General features: G+C 29.3%; 1 protein-coding gene across 1 annotated transcript in view; it reads right to left on the reverse strand.

The window, feature by feature from the left end:
- Positions 1 to 17,599, reverse strand: part of LOC124366528 (zwei Ig domain protein zig-8-like) — a 56,805-nt gene that overhangs the window by 7,950 nt on the left and 31,256 nt on the right. Inside the window, exon 2 of the mRNA XM_046823118.1 lies at positions 2,308 to 2,400. Coding sequence (XP_046679074.1) covers positions 2,308 to 2,368 — 61 coding nt within the window. The 5' untranslated portion in view covers positions 2,369 to 2,400. The remainder of the gene's footprint in view (positions 1 to 2,307; positions 2,401 to 17,599) is intronic.

The following is a 17,599-nucleotide window of genomic DNA, read 5'->3' on the forward strand; positions in this document are numbered from 1 at the left end:
TAATATTTAGGTCAAATTGACATCATTGAAAGTGGTTTTGGTCCAGAAAAAGTGTTGGAGGGTAAGGGAAATGAAAAATTCCACTTATAATGAAAAAAAAAAATTGTTTTGTGTGTGTGTGTGTGTGTGTGTGTGTGTGTGTGTGTGTGTTTTGGAGCTTGATGGGCCATTTTGTTGCACCGGAGCGGGAATTTCGGTTTAAGGGAAGGATTTGAACAGAAGCGTGTGAATACATTGCCTACAAAATACAGTTGCAGTCTTCATGGTTCGACCTAAAATCGGATTATCCTTTATATGTATTATATATAATGAACTAAGATGATTCAGTTTCAAAGCTATTAAAGTCATAAATGTTTGTATTGGGATTGTGTCTATTCAATCGTTAGGTATTCTGTAACTTGTCTTCAATGTTAACAAATCCAACTGGCTTCAAAACAGTTCAGTTAATGTTAATCTTAAACTTACATCAGGAATTTAGTTACACTTGAGTTCGTGATCTTCTTCCACGCAACATGGCTTCCCCTTCGGTCCAACTTCCATAATCGTTACAAACATTATACGGAGGTGTAAATGCCAGAAGATAGCGTAAAAAACAACATGATATAAAATTTTTTAACCTAAAATCTAAATCAACATATACAACTGAAAGTGACCAAACAGTATAGCAGTCTTAAATCCAAACGTTTTTGAATATGTCTATAAACATTTGGATTGTGTCATTAAGGTATATAATTTTTCCAACATACAATAATAACTCAAGTTTGGACATTACATTCAAGACTTGGAAACATTTATAATTAATGCTTATACTTATATTGTTTATACTTTGGCCAAAAAAATTGTGGGATATTTATGAGAGTAATTGAGCTTATAACCAGCCTTGCTCTAGCGGAAGACACATCTTGCAATACATAAGGTAATGTTTGTATAAGACGTTACCGTAGACCTCCACAGTAAGTTACAAAGAACAAAGTTTTTAGTAATTTCTTTTTTAACGTAATTATTATGCATCAAAATAGGAGTACTCCACAACAAGTTAGGTAGCATGAAAGACTGCCTATAGCTTATTTAATTTGGATAGTTGTATTATTATTTTACACGTTAAAGTTTTATATGATTGCATATCAGTATGGTTACAAGTGTATTATTTCATTGTAGTGAAACGTATTACCATCAAATTCTTTATTTTGTATAAACATAAATTAAACTTCATGAAACTTTTAAGTAAAAATGTCACATTGCAGATTTATAAACTTAGTTTTATACATTTTGTATCTTAAACGATACCAAACGTCTGAAAGCCTATTATCCCATTAAACTGTTTATGATTAGTAACAAGATTGAAATAAAGGAAATAATAATTCATAAAAATTATCATTTGTATTATAACTGTTATAAATAGTGATATTAAGACATCAATTACTTTGCCAAAGAAGTTTCCAAATCCTTTATTTAAACAATTAATATTCAATACCTATGTGTGTTTAATGTATCAGTAATGCAATATTAGTAAACATTTGTAACTAAAAATTTATGTAAATTTTTTTAATAACTATCTTGAAGTAAAATATACCTTAAAAATTACAGTTTTGTTTAAATTTTCTAAAATTCTCACATATATTTATACGTACATTTTAATACGTAGTATACCCCACAAGATAGGTTTTTTATACTTGTACGAATACACCATATAATAAAAACCATGGGATGTTCGATAAATATTCAACATCTATGTTCTCACGAACACTTGCTTTGATTTCACATACTGACTTATATTGAAGTAAATTGAGTAGAACAGGCAATGGCTGGCTATAATTTTGTTTCTGACTACGAAACTCACTTGCTGCCGGCTATAATGTCAGCCATAATAGTACGCCAAGTGCTGACAATTCTTTCATAAAACCTTACCACTACCTTTTTCATGTTGTTTATTTTCATCACCTTTAGTTCCTAGAAATTTTTCATTTTTCTTCCTTTTAAGGCCTTCTTTTCAAGTATTGGAAAAATTAATTAAAGTATGAATTATTTTGGAAACCAATTAATTAATAATAATAATAAATAAGATATATAAAATATGGCATTTTGTTCCTATATAATGTTTCTGGATAAGCGATAAGTGGCATAATTAAATATTTCATTGTTTTAATGATATATAAAATACTGAAAAAAATTATTCCACTCACCTTTTACAAAATCTGTTAATATGTTTTAATGTCTAATATTAATACTTATTTTAGTTTGCATTCCATAGCATAAAAATAGGATTATAGTATTACAATTTTATATTTAAATACTTTAGACTCTCACCAGGTTCGGTTTCGCAGGACAACTGCCGGAATAAGGACATTACTACGAGAAACAAAAACATGGCGCTACATCATCCTGGGAGGTTTTTAGGACCTGAAACAAACAAAAGAGTCTTATATAAAAATACGTAAGTTCGATTAATTGCTTTAGAATTATTTCAATGTATAGTAAGGGATTTAATTCACTTATTTAATAATGTTTTATTAATCACTGGGAATTATGAATTACAAGATTATTAGTGAATATCTATTTGAACATGAGGAAGTATGCTGATGCTGTCTGAAAAGCACAAAATTTCAACAGGACAAAATATTATTATCGGCCTTTTTATATCTGTTAAAACAGTTAAATATCTTCTTTTCATAATCATATACTGATAAGGTTAACAAATTTTAATAATTCCTTATCATTGAGTACAAGTTTGCTATACTGACTTCATAAAAAATGGTGAAAGTGGAATACTGTCACTTGCATTATAAAAAAAGTTAAGTGGAAGAATATATATTAATATTCCAAAAATGTTTTAATTTAACTATTAACAAACGAGAGCCATATCATCTTAATTGCTACTGTATACAACACTATCTGGAAAGTAATTAAAAATAAAATAAATTTCTAATAACTGTAAGTTGTTGCATGTTTGCTCAAAGTAACCTTACCAATGACTATCATTATGTCTTAAATATAAATTAATCGTGAGTAAATTCAGAGTAATCAGATCAGGAATACCAATTTTCACGAAGAAGCGGATTTGGGAGATCTTTAGTATTATACGGTTTTTCGTAGATGATGTTAAAGTTACTAAGTATGATGGAATTCGTAGAAGTTATTAAAGATGACATGTTGACGAATTTTAAGCATAATTTTGTTCACATAAAGTCAAAGAATAAAGTAATGTATTTAAATTTAAACGAAAAACGAATTATTAAGATAGTCCAATTAGGTTTTATGTGTTAACAATTGATTGTAGTGTACACAAAATCGCTGAGCCTTAGCAGTGAAGCCAATCTTTCTTTTTTATTAGATGGCCTAATTGTGTCGTAACTTCGTTTGAAACATTCTTCTTTTCAAACATTAGAATAGGTACACTTTTATAGATAGAAATCAATGTTGATAGATCAATTATAGTTATTAACACAGAATGTTTTCTTAAGTAAACATCATAAGTCTTCATAAGGTATAGATTCAGGGGACATTTTCGTTTGAAAGAAGCTAAAACTTTCACCAAGAAAGGTGTGAAATATGTAAAGCTATACCGTAGCTGTAGGAGGCATTTTTCACCTGAGACTATACAAACATCAAATGTCATGGTTCACACGTGCGATAGGAAGGTTGGACTGGAATCCAATATAAATAAAGCACCATAGCAAATTTAGTGCATTTATCTGTGCTTGACAGCCATTCCCGTGTTTACAGATTCATTGCATTGTCAAACAAACACATACCGGGCATAGCCACAGGCTGCGGTATGTTGTGTACGTAAAGCTTATGTATTGTTGCATGATTATCTATACTTAGCTAACTTTAAATTTACCTGAAAGATACTCTAGTAATTTCACTATGTCCTCAAACAGTCATGTGTGTTTATTCAGAAACGAAACAGCCACATGAAGGGAATTATTAAATCAAGGATATCAAATACTCCCAATGTAAGTTTTACGATGACGTAAAAATAACGCCAGAAGTTTGACCAATGTAGAACTGATGTATAAATTTACTGTTATTTATGTTAAAACATGTTACCTTAAGAACTACAAAATATAGCAATGATAAATATTCTATTTCTTGTTTTATATTTATTAAATGACCAGGAATTAAATAATATTGTAATTATTGCATAATCATTGAATAACAGGCAACTAAATTCCCTTACTGTCAATTTTAAGACATTTTATAATTTTATTCCAATCAATACACTTACTTCCAATATTCAAGAAATTATTTCTCTATATATTATCACGGTTCTTACGCTTTGTTATTAAAAGTTGAGAAGGTACTTTGTGATATAGTAAAAAATAAATTTAAGTTATATTATTCTTGTAGACGTTTCTAAGTTTAAAATCAAATTAAATTAATTTGAAAGTTATTAAATGTAATTTATGAGGAGATTGCATCATGATAAACTCAATATATGTAACTGGTTGCTAAAGAGCTGTCTAGTAATGAATGTATTAGGTAACACAGCCATTCCATTTATTTATTAATATATATCCTTAAAATATAATAATTAGCACTCAAAGATAGTAAAATATTTCAATTTTACTACAGTAAAACTAAACGAATTATTTATTAAGAACGTAAAGTGAAACGATAAAGAACTTAAAAGACCTCCATAAGTGCAATGCATTTTATATTCAAGACTATCAACTAAAAAAAATATGATATAGTTACAGAAAAAAATTTTATAGATTTTTTAATTCTAGTACCTTGTGTCTTAGAATAAATAATATAACAGAATAAACGTCTTCTACATTCCAACTTCACAAATAAATTTTGTTCACGAGTATTTTTAAAAACAGTGTTTTAAGAAAAACCTCAAACTGTTTTTTCCGTAGAATTAAGTAAAAAACACAGCTATTTATAATATGAAAGCGTGAGAATTAATATTTCAAGTTATTATTTTTTAAATTAAATGAATCATTTAAGTTTTTGTTTTGTTTCCTGTTTGATAAAACATACAGTATTATTCATTATACGGAGCAAATGTATGTAAGAAACTTAATCGTATTTCCGACCCTGTCTTCGCCTCGTTACGATTACTTACCAAAACACATACTCTTGCTCCTAGTAATGAAATTTATTATTTCTAAATTGGCTCCTTATTTCACGTTTTGCAAAGTTATAATTCTTGCCAGCTACCCTTTGATTTGTCACATACGATGAATAAAGTAGTAAAATGTTTATTAAAATGATCATACTAGCAATCCATAATGTATTATTAATGACGAAATTGAGTAATTTTGATTTTACAATAAAAAAAAATTATGGTTGCCTGTAAAGTCGGTTTTACGGGCGAAGATTTTACGTGACAACGTCTTTTTCTCGGTAGAATATTTATTGATATGAATATTATTAAATTGCACAATAGGAACAAGGAATTGAATAAAAATAAGAATTGCACAAATTTTAACTATAGAAATATATTTTGTTTACTAAAACATTGTACATAATTTGAAATTAATTAAAATTTGTTATTGTAAATGGTAAAGTTGAATAAAACATTTACTAAAATTGGAATTTGAAATTCTTGCTAAACACAGTTAAATTCTTACTCCGCGCGTGGTGATTGGTCGGTTTAGTTCGTTTGTTTGGTCGCACTGTTATGACAGGTTAGAGGTTATAATTTGTTATTTTAAATGTTTGACTAGCAATACGCGCTGTTTCTTCTCAATCGACTGAATTACGATTGATTGCAGAGTGATTTAAACTAATAATTTACTTAACACTATCAACATTTGTCAATAGTATGACATAACCTATAAACTCAGTTTCTCAACTGTTGTGTCAATCTAACAATTAATCAATCAATCATAGTTTACGATAATGAAATATCAGTGTACAATTATTTACCTTTATTGTTGTACATTTGTCAATAGTATGACATAACCTATAAACTCAGTTTCTCAACTTTTGTGTCAATCTAACAATTAATCAATCAATCATAGTTTACTATAATGAAATATCAGTGTACAATTATTTACCTTTATTGTTGTAGTTGTTGTAAATGACGAATCTAAGCACTCCACATTTTCACGAATAAACATAGTTATCTGCTTTATCCCGTGCGGCGGACCCACAGTTATCTGCTTTATCCGTGCGGATCCCGTGCGGCGGACCCACTGGACGGGCATCGTAACGTTACCGGGCGTTACACTTTTTCATGAGTGACTCCGAGCCGCAACCTAATTTAAGACGTTGTCACGTCAAAATTTAAAACATATTTTATTCAATGATGGGTAAGTCCTGTATAGATAAATGCAATTATTTTTCATTACGTGGTTTACGTTGTGGTTCTGATGCAGTTTAATTTTAATATTTTCCACATTTAAATATATTTATAATATATATAATTAGATATAATATATATATATATATATATATATATATATAATTAAATAATTGTTTCAACATTTTTGACTATTTTAGTTTATATATATATATATATATATATATATATATATATATATATATATATATATATATATATATATATAAGTAGATATGAATATGCCGGTTCTAGACCACTTTTGGGACAGACAGAAAATCAATGTAAAATACTGTCCATTGAACCATAAACAAATCTAAGAAATCTAACAGGAAACCACGAATGGAAAATAACCGAATCTTTAGCTGTTTTACTGTTCATTGTAGGCTTCTAATTTCTTAAGCTATTTTAATGAAAAAATCAAAAAATCTTAATAAAAAATCTTTATTCTACAAAGTTAATTGTAACACAGTCTTTATCTTTAATAGTCTTCTTTCCAGTAACAACCAAGTGTAATTTTTCATTTTTGTTTAATTCTTTAATCTTTTTCTCATCCAAAACAGTCAAAAATCTGTTCGGTAAGTGTACTTTACAATCTTCCAACTCGGCAATTATTGTAAACCCGAATTTATCTTTCATTTTCTCCAAATTCAAGATTCTATATCTCTTTTTTTCTTCCAATTCCACTAATTTCTTATATTCTTTGAATCTTAGTTCACCAACCTTATTCAACTCTTGTAACAGCGCTGCCATTTATTATACAAAAATCTTTTAACTAAATTTAGTTAAAAGATTTTTCTATAACAAATAGAACAATCTGAAAACATTTGACCAGAAATTGTGCTGATTTGTGTCAAAAATCACTACTTCTCAAAATTTAATTTTACAAATTTTTGCTCTTTAAATAGAACAATCTGAAAACATTTGACCAGAAATTGTGCTGATTTGTGTCAAAAATCACTACTTCTCAAAATTTTAGTTTACAAATTTTTGCTCTTTAAATATGGAGCGGAAAAAGATAGAGTGCCCATACTGCAAAAAAGACATTTTTGAACATCACTATACTCGTCATTACAATTCGAAAAATCATTTGAAGAACAAAGAAATTTATAATAAAGAACTAAATTATTTGAGGACTTGGGCTAAAGAAAATCAAATTGCCGATCACCAAAACATGTATAATATAGAAAAATTGCGTGAATTAAAGAAAAGCTTTAAGGAAGATAAAAAAGATCTCAATCTATTTAATGATGAAAAAATTCAATCAATCGCTGAAAAATTGTCCTTAGAAACAAACGATAAAACTAAGTCTGAAATGATCGAAGAAATTGACAAAAACTCTTAACGAAAAACCTGAAAATATCATAGATGTCGAAGTTTTATCCTCAATACACGGTCTTTTCAAGCAATACATTTTAACGAATTTAAACGATAAGTTCATGTCAATTTACAAATATCTATCAATTATGAGGCCAGAGATTAAAAGTTTAATCGAAAAATTTCAAGAAACCGTTAAAAATATGAAGGGCTATCTCTCTTTAGAATGCGAATACGAACGAACTTTAGTGAACGGTGAAACACAAACTTGTCCAATGTACTTTACTATAAAAGCAGACGAAATCTTCGACGTAAACGACTTTATTACTAAGCAATTTAATAAATTAACACATCGAGAACAGACAAATCATCCAAATAAGGGCTCTGGTTGGACATTAAAACGTTGTAAACAACTGATTTTGAGCCTTAATAAACATGAATTTATGAACGCAGGATCATATATCGATTTACCAAAGGAAATCAAAGATAAAAAAGCTTGTGTAAATATCAAAAATAAAGATGATTATTGCTTTATTTACTCTATCCGATGCGCTATTGAAAAACCCGAGACTCATGTTGACAGAGCAAAACAATACGAAAAATTCGTGAACGATGAGATATTTTCTGGATTCGACTATCCTATGTCTTTAAAAGATATACAATTATTTGAAAAACGAAGCAGCAAAGCAAAGTACAAGTATCCGAAAATGTCTGTAAATGTCTATACTTTTGATGAAAAACTACACATAGTACCGTTGCAAATTTCAGAAGTTTATGACGCCAAGTTAGAAGTTGATTTATTGTATGTTAAACAAGATGATAAATCCCATTATGTTTTGATAACAGATTTAAGTAGATTAGCGAGTTCACAGATATCAAAAAATGCTCACAAGACGTTCTTGTGTCGAAGATGTTTAAGCCATTTCTACAAATATAGTGCTTTATCAGATCATTTAGAAATTTGTAAGCAACATGAAGTTTGCAAGCCAATTATGCCGTTTCCGGGTCAAACAACTAAATTTACCAATTACCAAAAGAAATTTAGCCATCCGTACGTTATTTATATGGATTTTGAAAGCATATTAGAGAAGATTCCCACATGCAAAAACAATCCGCAAAAATCGACTACAACCAAGATTCAGAAGCATATTCCTTATGGTTTTACTCTATATTTAGTGTCTAATGTGACCAATCGTATGTACAAGCCGATATGTTATCGAGCAAAAAATGAAGAAGAGTTGCCGAACGTTCCTGCAAAATTGTTTGAAGAACTCAATAAATTATCGAAGTACATAGCTAAAAAATATAATTCAAAGAACATGAAGCCCATGAAATTGACTGACGAAGAAGAAATTTCGTATCAAAATTCAAATCTTTGCCACATTTGTGAAGAAATATCGTATCAAGACACTGAAAAAACTTTAGGGTTTTTACCAGATAATTGGAGTTCTGCTTATGATGCATTAAAAAAATGCAGAGATCACTGTCATTTGACTGGAAAATTTCGAGGTGCAGCTCATAGAATTTGTAATCTGAATTTGAAATTTCCTCAGAATATTCCCGTTTTCTGTCACAATATGTCTAATTACGATACGCATTTGTACATAAAAGAATTGGCAAAACAATACGGTAATGTTGATTTGATTGCAAACACCGATGAACGATATATAAATTACTCTGTAAATTCTGGATACGGGTATGAATTTGATGGTGACAAACCTAGAAAGTTCATCAAGTTTTCGTTTGTAGACACGTTCAGATTCATGGCCTCGTCTATAGAAAAGTTAGCGAAAAATTTAAAGAAAGAAGACTTCAAACATACAAATCATTTTATACAGGATGGACTGAATGAAATTATAGAAAGACAGCCAAATGACGACGACGAGATTTTTAAAATTCTATCTGGAAAAGGAATATTTCCCTATGAATTTATCGACAGTATTGAAAAACTTGATTACACAGAAGAATTGAGAATTCAAGATTTCTATTCACTTTTGACAGATGAGAGCATATCTGAGAAAGATTTTCAACACTACTTAAATGTTTGGAACAAATTAAAAGAGAAAAATCTAGGAAATTACTCTGATTTGTACAACATTCAAGATGTTTTATTGCTTGCTGATATATTCGAAAATTTCAGAAACATTTGCCTTAATTGTTATAAACTCGATCCGGCACACTATCTAACAGCTCCCAGTCTCGCATGGGACGCAATGTTAAAATTAACGAAAATTGAGCTTCAGCTAATTAACGATTATAATATGTATTTGATGATTGAAAAAGGCATTCGCGGGGGCATTTCTCAGTGTATTAAACGATATGTGAAAGCAAATAACAAATATTTGAAAGATTTCGATAAGACAAAGCCCGAAAACTATTTGTTATACGTTGATGCTAATAACCTTTATGGGTATGGCCTAATGCAAAAACTGCCGTTTAGTGATATCAAGTGGATGGATCCAAAAACTTACACAACTGAAGAATGGAAAGAAAAAATTTTGGAACTCACTGGCGACGAAAATTATGGCTATATTCTCGAAGTTGATCTTGGATATCCAACAAATTTACACGAACATCACAAGGATTTACCTCTTGCTCCAGAACATTTTAAAAACAAACTTTGCACAACTCTACTGGATAAAACTGAATACGTTGTTCATTCGAGAAATTTGAAATTCTATCTGGAACAAGGAATGGTGTTAAAACATGTGAATAGAGTTATTGCATTCGATCAGAAGCCTTTTATGAAAGATTACATTGATTTTAATACTAGTATGAGAACCAAAGCTACAAGCGACTTTGAGAAAGATTTTTACAAGCTGATGAACAACTCTGTTTTTGGAAAATCTATGGAAAATGTGAGAAACAGATGTGATATTAGACTAGGAAATGAAGAATTTTCAATGAAACAAGCTAAGAAAACAAATTTCAAATGCTTTAACATCTTTGACGACAACTGTATAGCGAGTCACATGTACAAACAAAAGGTTAAATTTAACAAACCGATTTACATAGGATTTTCAGTTCTCGACCTCTCAAAATTGCTAATGTACGAGTTTTATTACAACAAATTAAAGAAGTTTGATCCAGATTTGAATCTGTGTTACATGGATACAGACAGTTATTTTCTAGAATTGAAACGAGATCCTTTTAAAATTATTAAAGAAAATATAGATGATTTCGATACGAGCGACTATCCAAAAGATCATGAATGTTTCACTACTAAAAATAAGAAGGTAATAGGGAAATTTAAAGACGAATTGAACGGCGAGATATTAGAAGAATTTTGTGGATTGAGATCAAAGATGTACTCGTACAAATATCTAGACAAAAATCCAGTAAGATGTAAAGGAATTAAGAGAAGCGTTGTAAATAAAACAATAAATATCGAAAACTTGAAGAGATGTTTGTTCGAAGATAAAGAAGAATTTAGGGAGATGACAGTAATCAAAAGCTATAAACATGAATTGTATACCATCACCATAAACAAACTGGCACTAAACGCTAAAGATGATAAGAGAAATGTCCTAGAAAATAAGATCGATACAGTACCGTATGGCTATAAAAATGAAGCAAAATCTGATATATTAGACGAATTAAATAAACTTGGAAACTTTGAAAATTGAGAAATAACCGGAAGTGTTTACGAATATGAATTGAGAAAGTCAAAGCTATAATTTTTTCTATATAAATGGAGTCTCAAAAGAAATGTACAATATGTCAAGAATTTAGACTTTTTGAAAAAATTTTCTAAAAATAAGAATACCAAAGATGGATTATACTATTATTGTAAAGATTGTAATAAGAAATATAGAAAAGAATTATATGATAAAATGGAAAAATTAACTTTAGAAGAGAAAGAATGCACACGCTGTAAAATAGTTAAGAATATTTCTGAATTTAACAATTGGCATTATAGTAAAGATAAAAAACAAGCATATTGTAAAGAATGTATTAAACAAATCTTTGCTAGACCAGTTCATTGCGTATGCGGAAGAGAAATTCAACATTTCTATAGTCTTAAAAGACATTTACAAACAAACTATCATAATTCGAATGTTTAACATTTTCATCGTGTAATTTAGATATTCTATAAATCAGTCGAGATTCTGTCATATTTGTAGTAAAATGATTTCCGTTGTATAAAATATTCAAAGATTCTTTCATTTGGTTGTAGAGATTGCTAGAATTTGGTTCGTCATCAATGAACAAAATCTCTAATTCAGGATAATTTATTTTTAGATGTTTTAATCGGTTTGGTATTTCTCGTTTCTGAGCTCTGATAACGTAATAAGGATATTCCCACATGTGATTCTTCTTAATTAATACAAAAACATGGTGCTTTTTCTTATCAAAATTTTTACATATCATATCTCTCTTCATTAATTCCATTCGCAATTCTTGATTCTCTATTTTCAAGGATTTCATTTCATCTTTAATTTGTAACTGTTTTATTTCATCTTTTAACTGCTTATTTTCGTTTTTGAGTTTGTACTCACCATATTTTCTAATGGAAGGTAATACTTCTTTCGTAACCCAATTTTTAAACAATTTCGCTTCTGGTTTATGCGATCTCAAAATTAAAGAATAAAGTCCAGATTCATTAACGAAAACAGTGTTATTTTGGAAGTTTGAAGGTAAGCTATTTATAGCCCCCCTTATATTTAGATTAAAATAGAAGTTTTTATCATCTTCGTCAACGTTTATTCTGATCGTTTGCATAGTATTTTCATATTCTAGAATTTTTGCTACGTCTTTAGCCTTAAACCAGATCACATTGTTTTCGTCAACAATCGTAAAGATATGTTTGTTATTGAATATAAGTTGATTATTGAGTAGGTCTACAACTGACTCCATTTAGATAGAAAAGAAATTTAACTAGTAATTTTTATTTCGAGAATAAAGTCTAGATTCATTGATGAAAATAGTGTCTGGATGTAATTTTTGTAAGAGTCGCGATTCGATACCCTTGTCAGAATCTATGTTTTCAAAGCTTTTTTTGTATTTTTCTTTAACAATGTCTTTATTCGTATTTTTTGTGAATATTTGTGAGGTGGCCCTCGAGGGCTACCTTATCTTTTAGATAAAAGTATTGGTATTTATCATCATTATCAACTCGTTTTGAAAGTTTGAAGGTAAGAACGATTCGTTCCCCCCTTGATTCATCATTCTTTCGACAATCTTAAATATATTGTTGTTTTACTCTCATTATTTAATAAATTTCCCTCAGAGTCTTGAATAGTCAGAACGATTTTTTGAATTCTTTTAATATTTTTTCTAATTGGAATATAATCGATTTCATTCGGTTTTTCACTGATTTTTGATCCATAAGCAACATTTGGGAAAAAAGTGTACAAAATTTCAGATTCTTTGCGTAAATGTTCGGTATGATTTTCAAAACTAGGTTCAACGAGATTACAATGTACTTCAATTACATCAAACGGTCTAAATTTTGGCGTTTTATTTCCTAAATATACCTGATTTGGCTCAATAGTTTCTTGAACAAACCCTAATAAATCTACAATAATTGCTGAAAACATTATTCTTACTGGTGATTTTATTTGAATTGTATTAGAGAGATAATTTTTTTGCATTTCAAACTTGTTTTCGTCAAAGTTTAAAGATTTATCTGATTGTTTGAATGTTTTCAGATAATTTTTAAGGGAATTTTTAATTTGATCGAAAGTATAATATCCTTTGTTTAAACCATAATATTTTGTTACGTTCTTCTCACTAAATCCTATACAATAAGGAGAACTTTCACTAATATTTATTACAAAATTGTCAGAATAAAAACCGCTTAAACCGATAAAATAATTTGATTCTTCCTCTAAGTGTATAGGATGTTCCAAGTTTAAAACTAATTTAGAGCTTTCTGAAGTCAACTTGAACAGCTTCATTTTCGCTATTTAAATGGAGAAATTTTTAAAGCAAAAAGATCAGATAAAACTTCAAACGTTTGAAGAAAATAAGAAAGATCAACCAATCAGATTGTTAATTGTTGGTTCAAGTGGATGTGGAAAAACAACTTTATTATTGAATTTTATCTACAATAGGTTGATTCCTTATTCCAATTTGTATGTTTTTAGTAAATCTTTAGAACAAGACGATTATAAAAAATTGCAAGAAAGATTTGAAAATATTGAGAAAAACTTAAGCAAAAAGGTATCACATTTTTATAATGCCTCTGAGGACATAGTTCCATTAAGCGAGTGTAAACCCAATTCGTTAATCGTTTTTGATGATTGTATTTTGGAAAATCAGGACGTTATTAAGGAATATTTCGTAATGTCTCGTCACAAAAACATATCTTGTATCTATCTTTCCCAATGCTTTTCAAAGGTTGATAAACAAGTTATTAGAAATAATTTGAATATGTTGTGTGTTTTTAAGCAAGACGATCACTATTCGAGAAAGATTTATAACAATTATGTGGGATCTGATATGAGTTTTAACCACTTTAATGAATTATGTGATAAAATTTGGAAAGAAGACTATGGATTTTTAACTATTAATTTAACTTTGAAGCCTAAAAATGGTAAATATTTGAATAAATTTTCTAATATAAATGCTGCTCAGTGGTCTGGCAAATCTACTTGATAAAATATTTGTTACAATTATTTTTACATTATCTTTACTTTTTATTTACATTATGAAAACAACTGAAAAACGGTAAATCTGTTCACGTTTTTACGTTCCACGTTCACGTTTTTACGTTCCACGTTCACGTTCCACGTTCACGTTTTTACGTTCCACGTTCACGTTTTACGTTCCACGTTCACGTTTTTACGTTCCACGTTCTCGTTTTTACGTTCCACGTTCACGTTTTACGTTCCACGTTCACGTTTTTACGTTCCACGTTCACGTTTTACGTTCCACGTTCACGTTTTTACGTTCCACGTTCTCGTTTTTTACGTTCCACGTTCACGTTTTTACGTTCCACGTTCACGTTTTTACGTTCCACGTTCTCGTTTTACGTTCCACGTTCACGTTTTACGTTCCACGTTCACGTTTTTACGTTCCACGTTCACGGTTTTACGATCCACGTTCACGTTTTTTTACGTTCCACGTTCACGTTTTTACGTTCCACGTTCACGTTTTACGTTCCACGTTTCAAAATTTTCCTAAATAAATGGCGAACGTAACTTCAGAAGAAGCAAAAAAACTTGATCAAATAGAAAAGAAATTAATCAAAGAATTTAAAGAACAGATTCGAATGGATGAAGAAGAACAAGAACTTATTCAAAAAAATTAATCAACCTGTAACTTCTGCAATAAAAAATGTTGAGGGCAAAATTGAAAATGTTTTAAGCGATAATCAAAATTTGATGAATTTGGTTCCAGTTGTACGACAGTTTGCCGATATTTCGATTCCAGAATCTGAAGTAGAAGAGTTTGAATTGCCAAAATTACCATCTTCAACACCATTTAGACCTCGAATCATTGAAGAATCTACAATAGTTGAACCAATAAGTCCTGGAACAACGGATATAATAATTGGTGAAATTGGTAAAAAATTTCTTCCTAGAGCAAAGGATGATAAATTTGGTTTGTATTGGGACAGAAAAAAGAAAAGTTTTATGATTGGAAATTTGCCTGTGAATTTTGAACATAATGATATCATTGTTAATGAAAAAACATATGAAGGAACTCAAGGTTTATGGAGATTATTAACAGACAATGACGTTCCAAAAGATAATTTATATTCTGAAGAAGATTTGAAAAAGTATACAGAAATTTTATGGGAATCTGACTCAATTTACAAAAATAATGATCCATCTACTAAGAAGCCTAAGTCAAGTAGAGGTAAAAAATATATCAATTTGATTAAACCAATTTGGGAAAAACGAATCGAAGGATCAGGTGTGAGAAAATACAGTGATAATAAGATTGAGTACAGATATATCGACGATTTGACAAAACTCGATGGAATTATTAATTATATTTATGCTCAAGAGAAGGCTGGAAATAACAATTTTTTGAACGAAAAGAAAGCGATTAAGGATTTTATTTCGAACAAACTTGATGAAATGATTGAAAAACCTGATGGAATTAAATATTTAAAACGAGTTTTGCCGGCAATAAGTTCATCTATGATTGAAGGTAGCGGACTTTTGAATGATTTTATCAACAATTTACCTTTTGAATTACACGTACCAGGCTATGAATATCTGGGACCTGGCACACAAAACTTGAAAAAAGATTGAAAAGAGGAGATCCTAGTATAAATAAATTAGATCAAGCTGCTATGGAACACGATATTTTTTATGCAAAACATAGAGACACAAATTCCAGACATATAGCAGATAAAGTTTTGCAAGATAAGGCAATGGATAGATTTTTATCAAAAGATGCTAGATTAGGTGAAAGATTTGTTGCACTTCCAACAGCTGGAGCAATGTTTTTGAAGAGAAAACTAGGAATGGGAATCGAAGAGAACTTGAAATTTTAACTATATAAATGGAGGTGAACGTAAATTTCAGCAAAAATCAGAAAGAAAAAATAAAATCCGCTTTTAAGAAGAAAATACCCGTTAGTATTCAATTTAAAATAGATCAACTAAAAAATGGCGAAGATAAGATATTTTTAACAAATAGACAATACAATAAACTCGAAAAACATAAGAAAAACAATAAAGGAACCAGAATAGAATTTTCTTATAATCAGTTGAAAGAACTTAAAAATGGTGGACTTTTGAAAGATTTATTAGATTTTGGAGAAAATATTCCAGTTGTTAAAAATGTTGTTCCTTATGTTCGTAAAGCTGCTCCAATCGTTAAAAAGGATGTGATTCCTATTGTTCGAAACATTTTAAATTGGTTAGATAAAGAGTTGGAAGATGTTACAGGATCTGGATTAGATGAAAAAACTTTGAATTACGTGAAATCAAACATCGGAAAAAAAATTTGAACCCTTAACATTCGGAGAATTGGAAGAAATCTGCAAAAACATTAAACATTTTAGAGGAATCTTCATGAGAGATACATTACCTGAAAAAGTTAAGAAATTTGAATGTGGAATTGTGAATTTAGACTCGATTATGGGAAGTGGAACACATTGGATTTGTTATTATAAAAATGATAAGAATGCATATTATTTTGATTCGTATGGAAGAATTGAGGACAAACCACCTATAGAATTGATTAAATATTTGAAAAAATCAAGCGTCTACTACAATGATTCTCAGATTCAAGACTATAAAGATCCCCCAATTTGTGGTCATTTATGTGTTTTTGTTTTGAATGAACTGAGTAATGGTAAAGATTTTAAAGAAGTTGTTAACAAATTATTGCTTAATAAATATGGATTCACAAAATATTTTTGACGTATTTGGAACACAAATTATTCAAAATGTAGATAATAGTTAGTTTGAATTTTGATAGTTTGAGAAATGAGTTTGATAACAAGTTAGAAAATGTATTACAAAACCTTCCAGATTCAGATATATTTGCTGTCGAGATTGAAGATTTTAAAGCAGAATATGATAACAAACTTGCAAATTTCATGAGTTCAAATGAAGTTGCTGATAAAATAAAAACATTGGAAAAAGAAGTTGATGATGATGTAAAAAAATTATTTACCAATTTAATGTCTCACATCGAAAAAGCTGATGAAATTACTGAAGCGATCAAAGTTGAAAAGAATTATGTTAGTTTGGCTAATAAGAAAAGAATTGTCGGTGTTCGACCTGGTATTGACAAACATGATGTTGTTGTTAAAGAACAAATTTTAAAACCTCTAAAATTATCAGAAAACATCGATATTGTTAATTTACATGATCCGAATGTTAAAAATGCCTTAGATTTTAAAGGAAAAATAATTAGCGGTGTTAGTAAAGGAATTAATCCATTTGATGTTGTTGTAATGATTCAATTAGAAGATCCTATTAAAATGTTTAATGAACTAAAACAAAATTATGAGAATCATAAACAGCATGTTAAAGATTTTACAACAGAAGTCTATGAAAAACTTGAAGAAAGAAGTAAAAGA

The sequence above is a fragment of the Homalodisca vitripennis genome, chromosome 7 (genome assembly GCF_021130785.1).
Source record: "Homalodisca vitripennis isolate AUS2020 chromosome 7, UT_GWSS_2.1, whole genome shotgun sequence".
NCBI lineage: Eukaryota > Metazoa > Arthropoda > Insecta > Hemiptera > Cicadellidae > Homalodisca > Homalodisca vitripennis.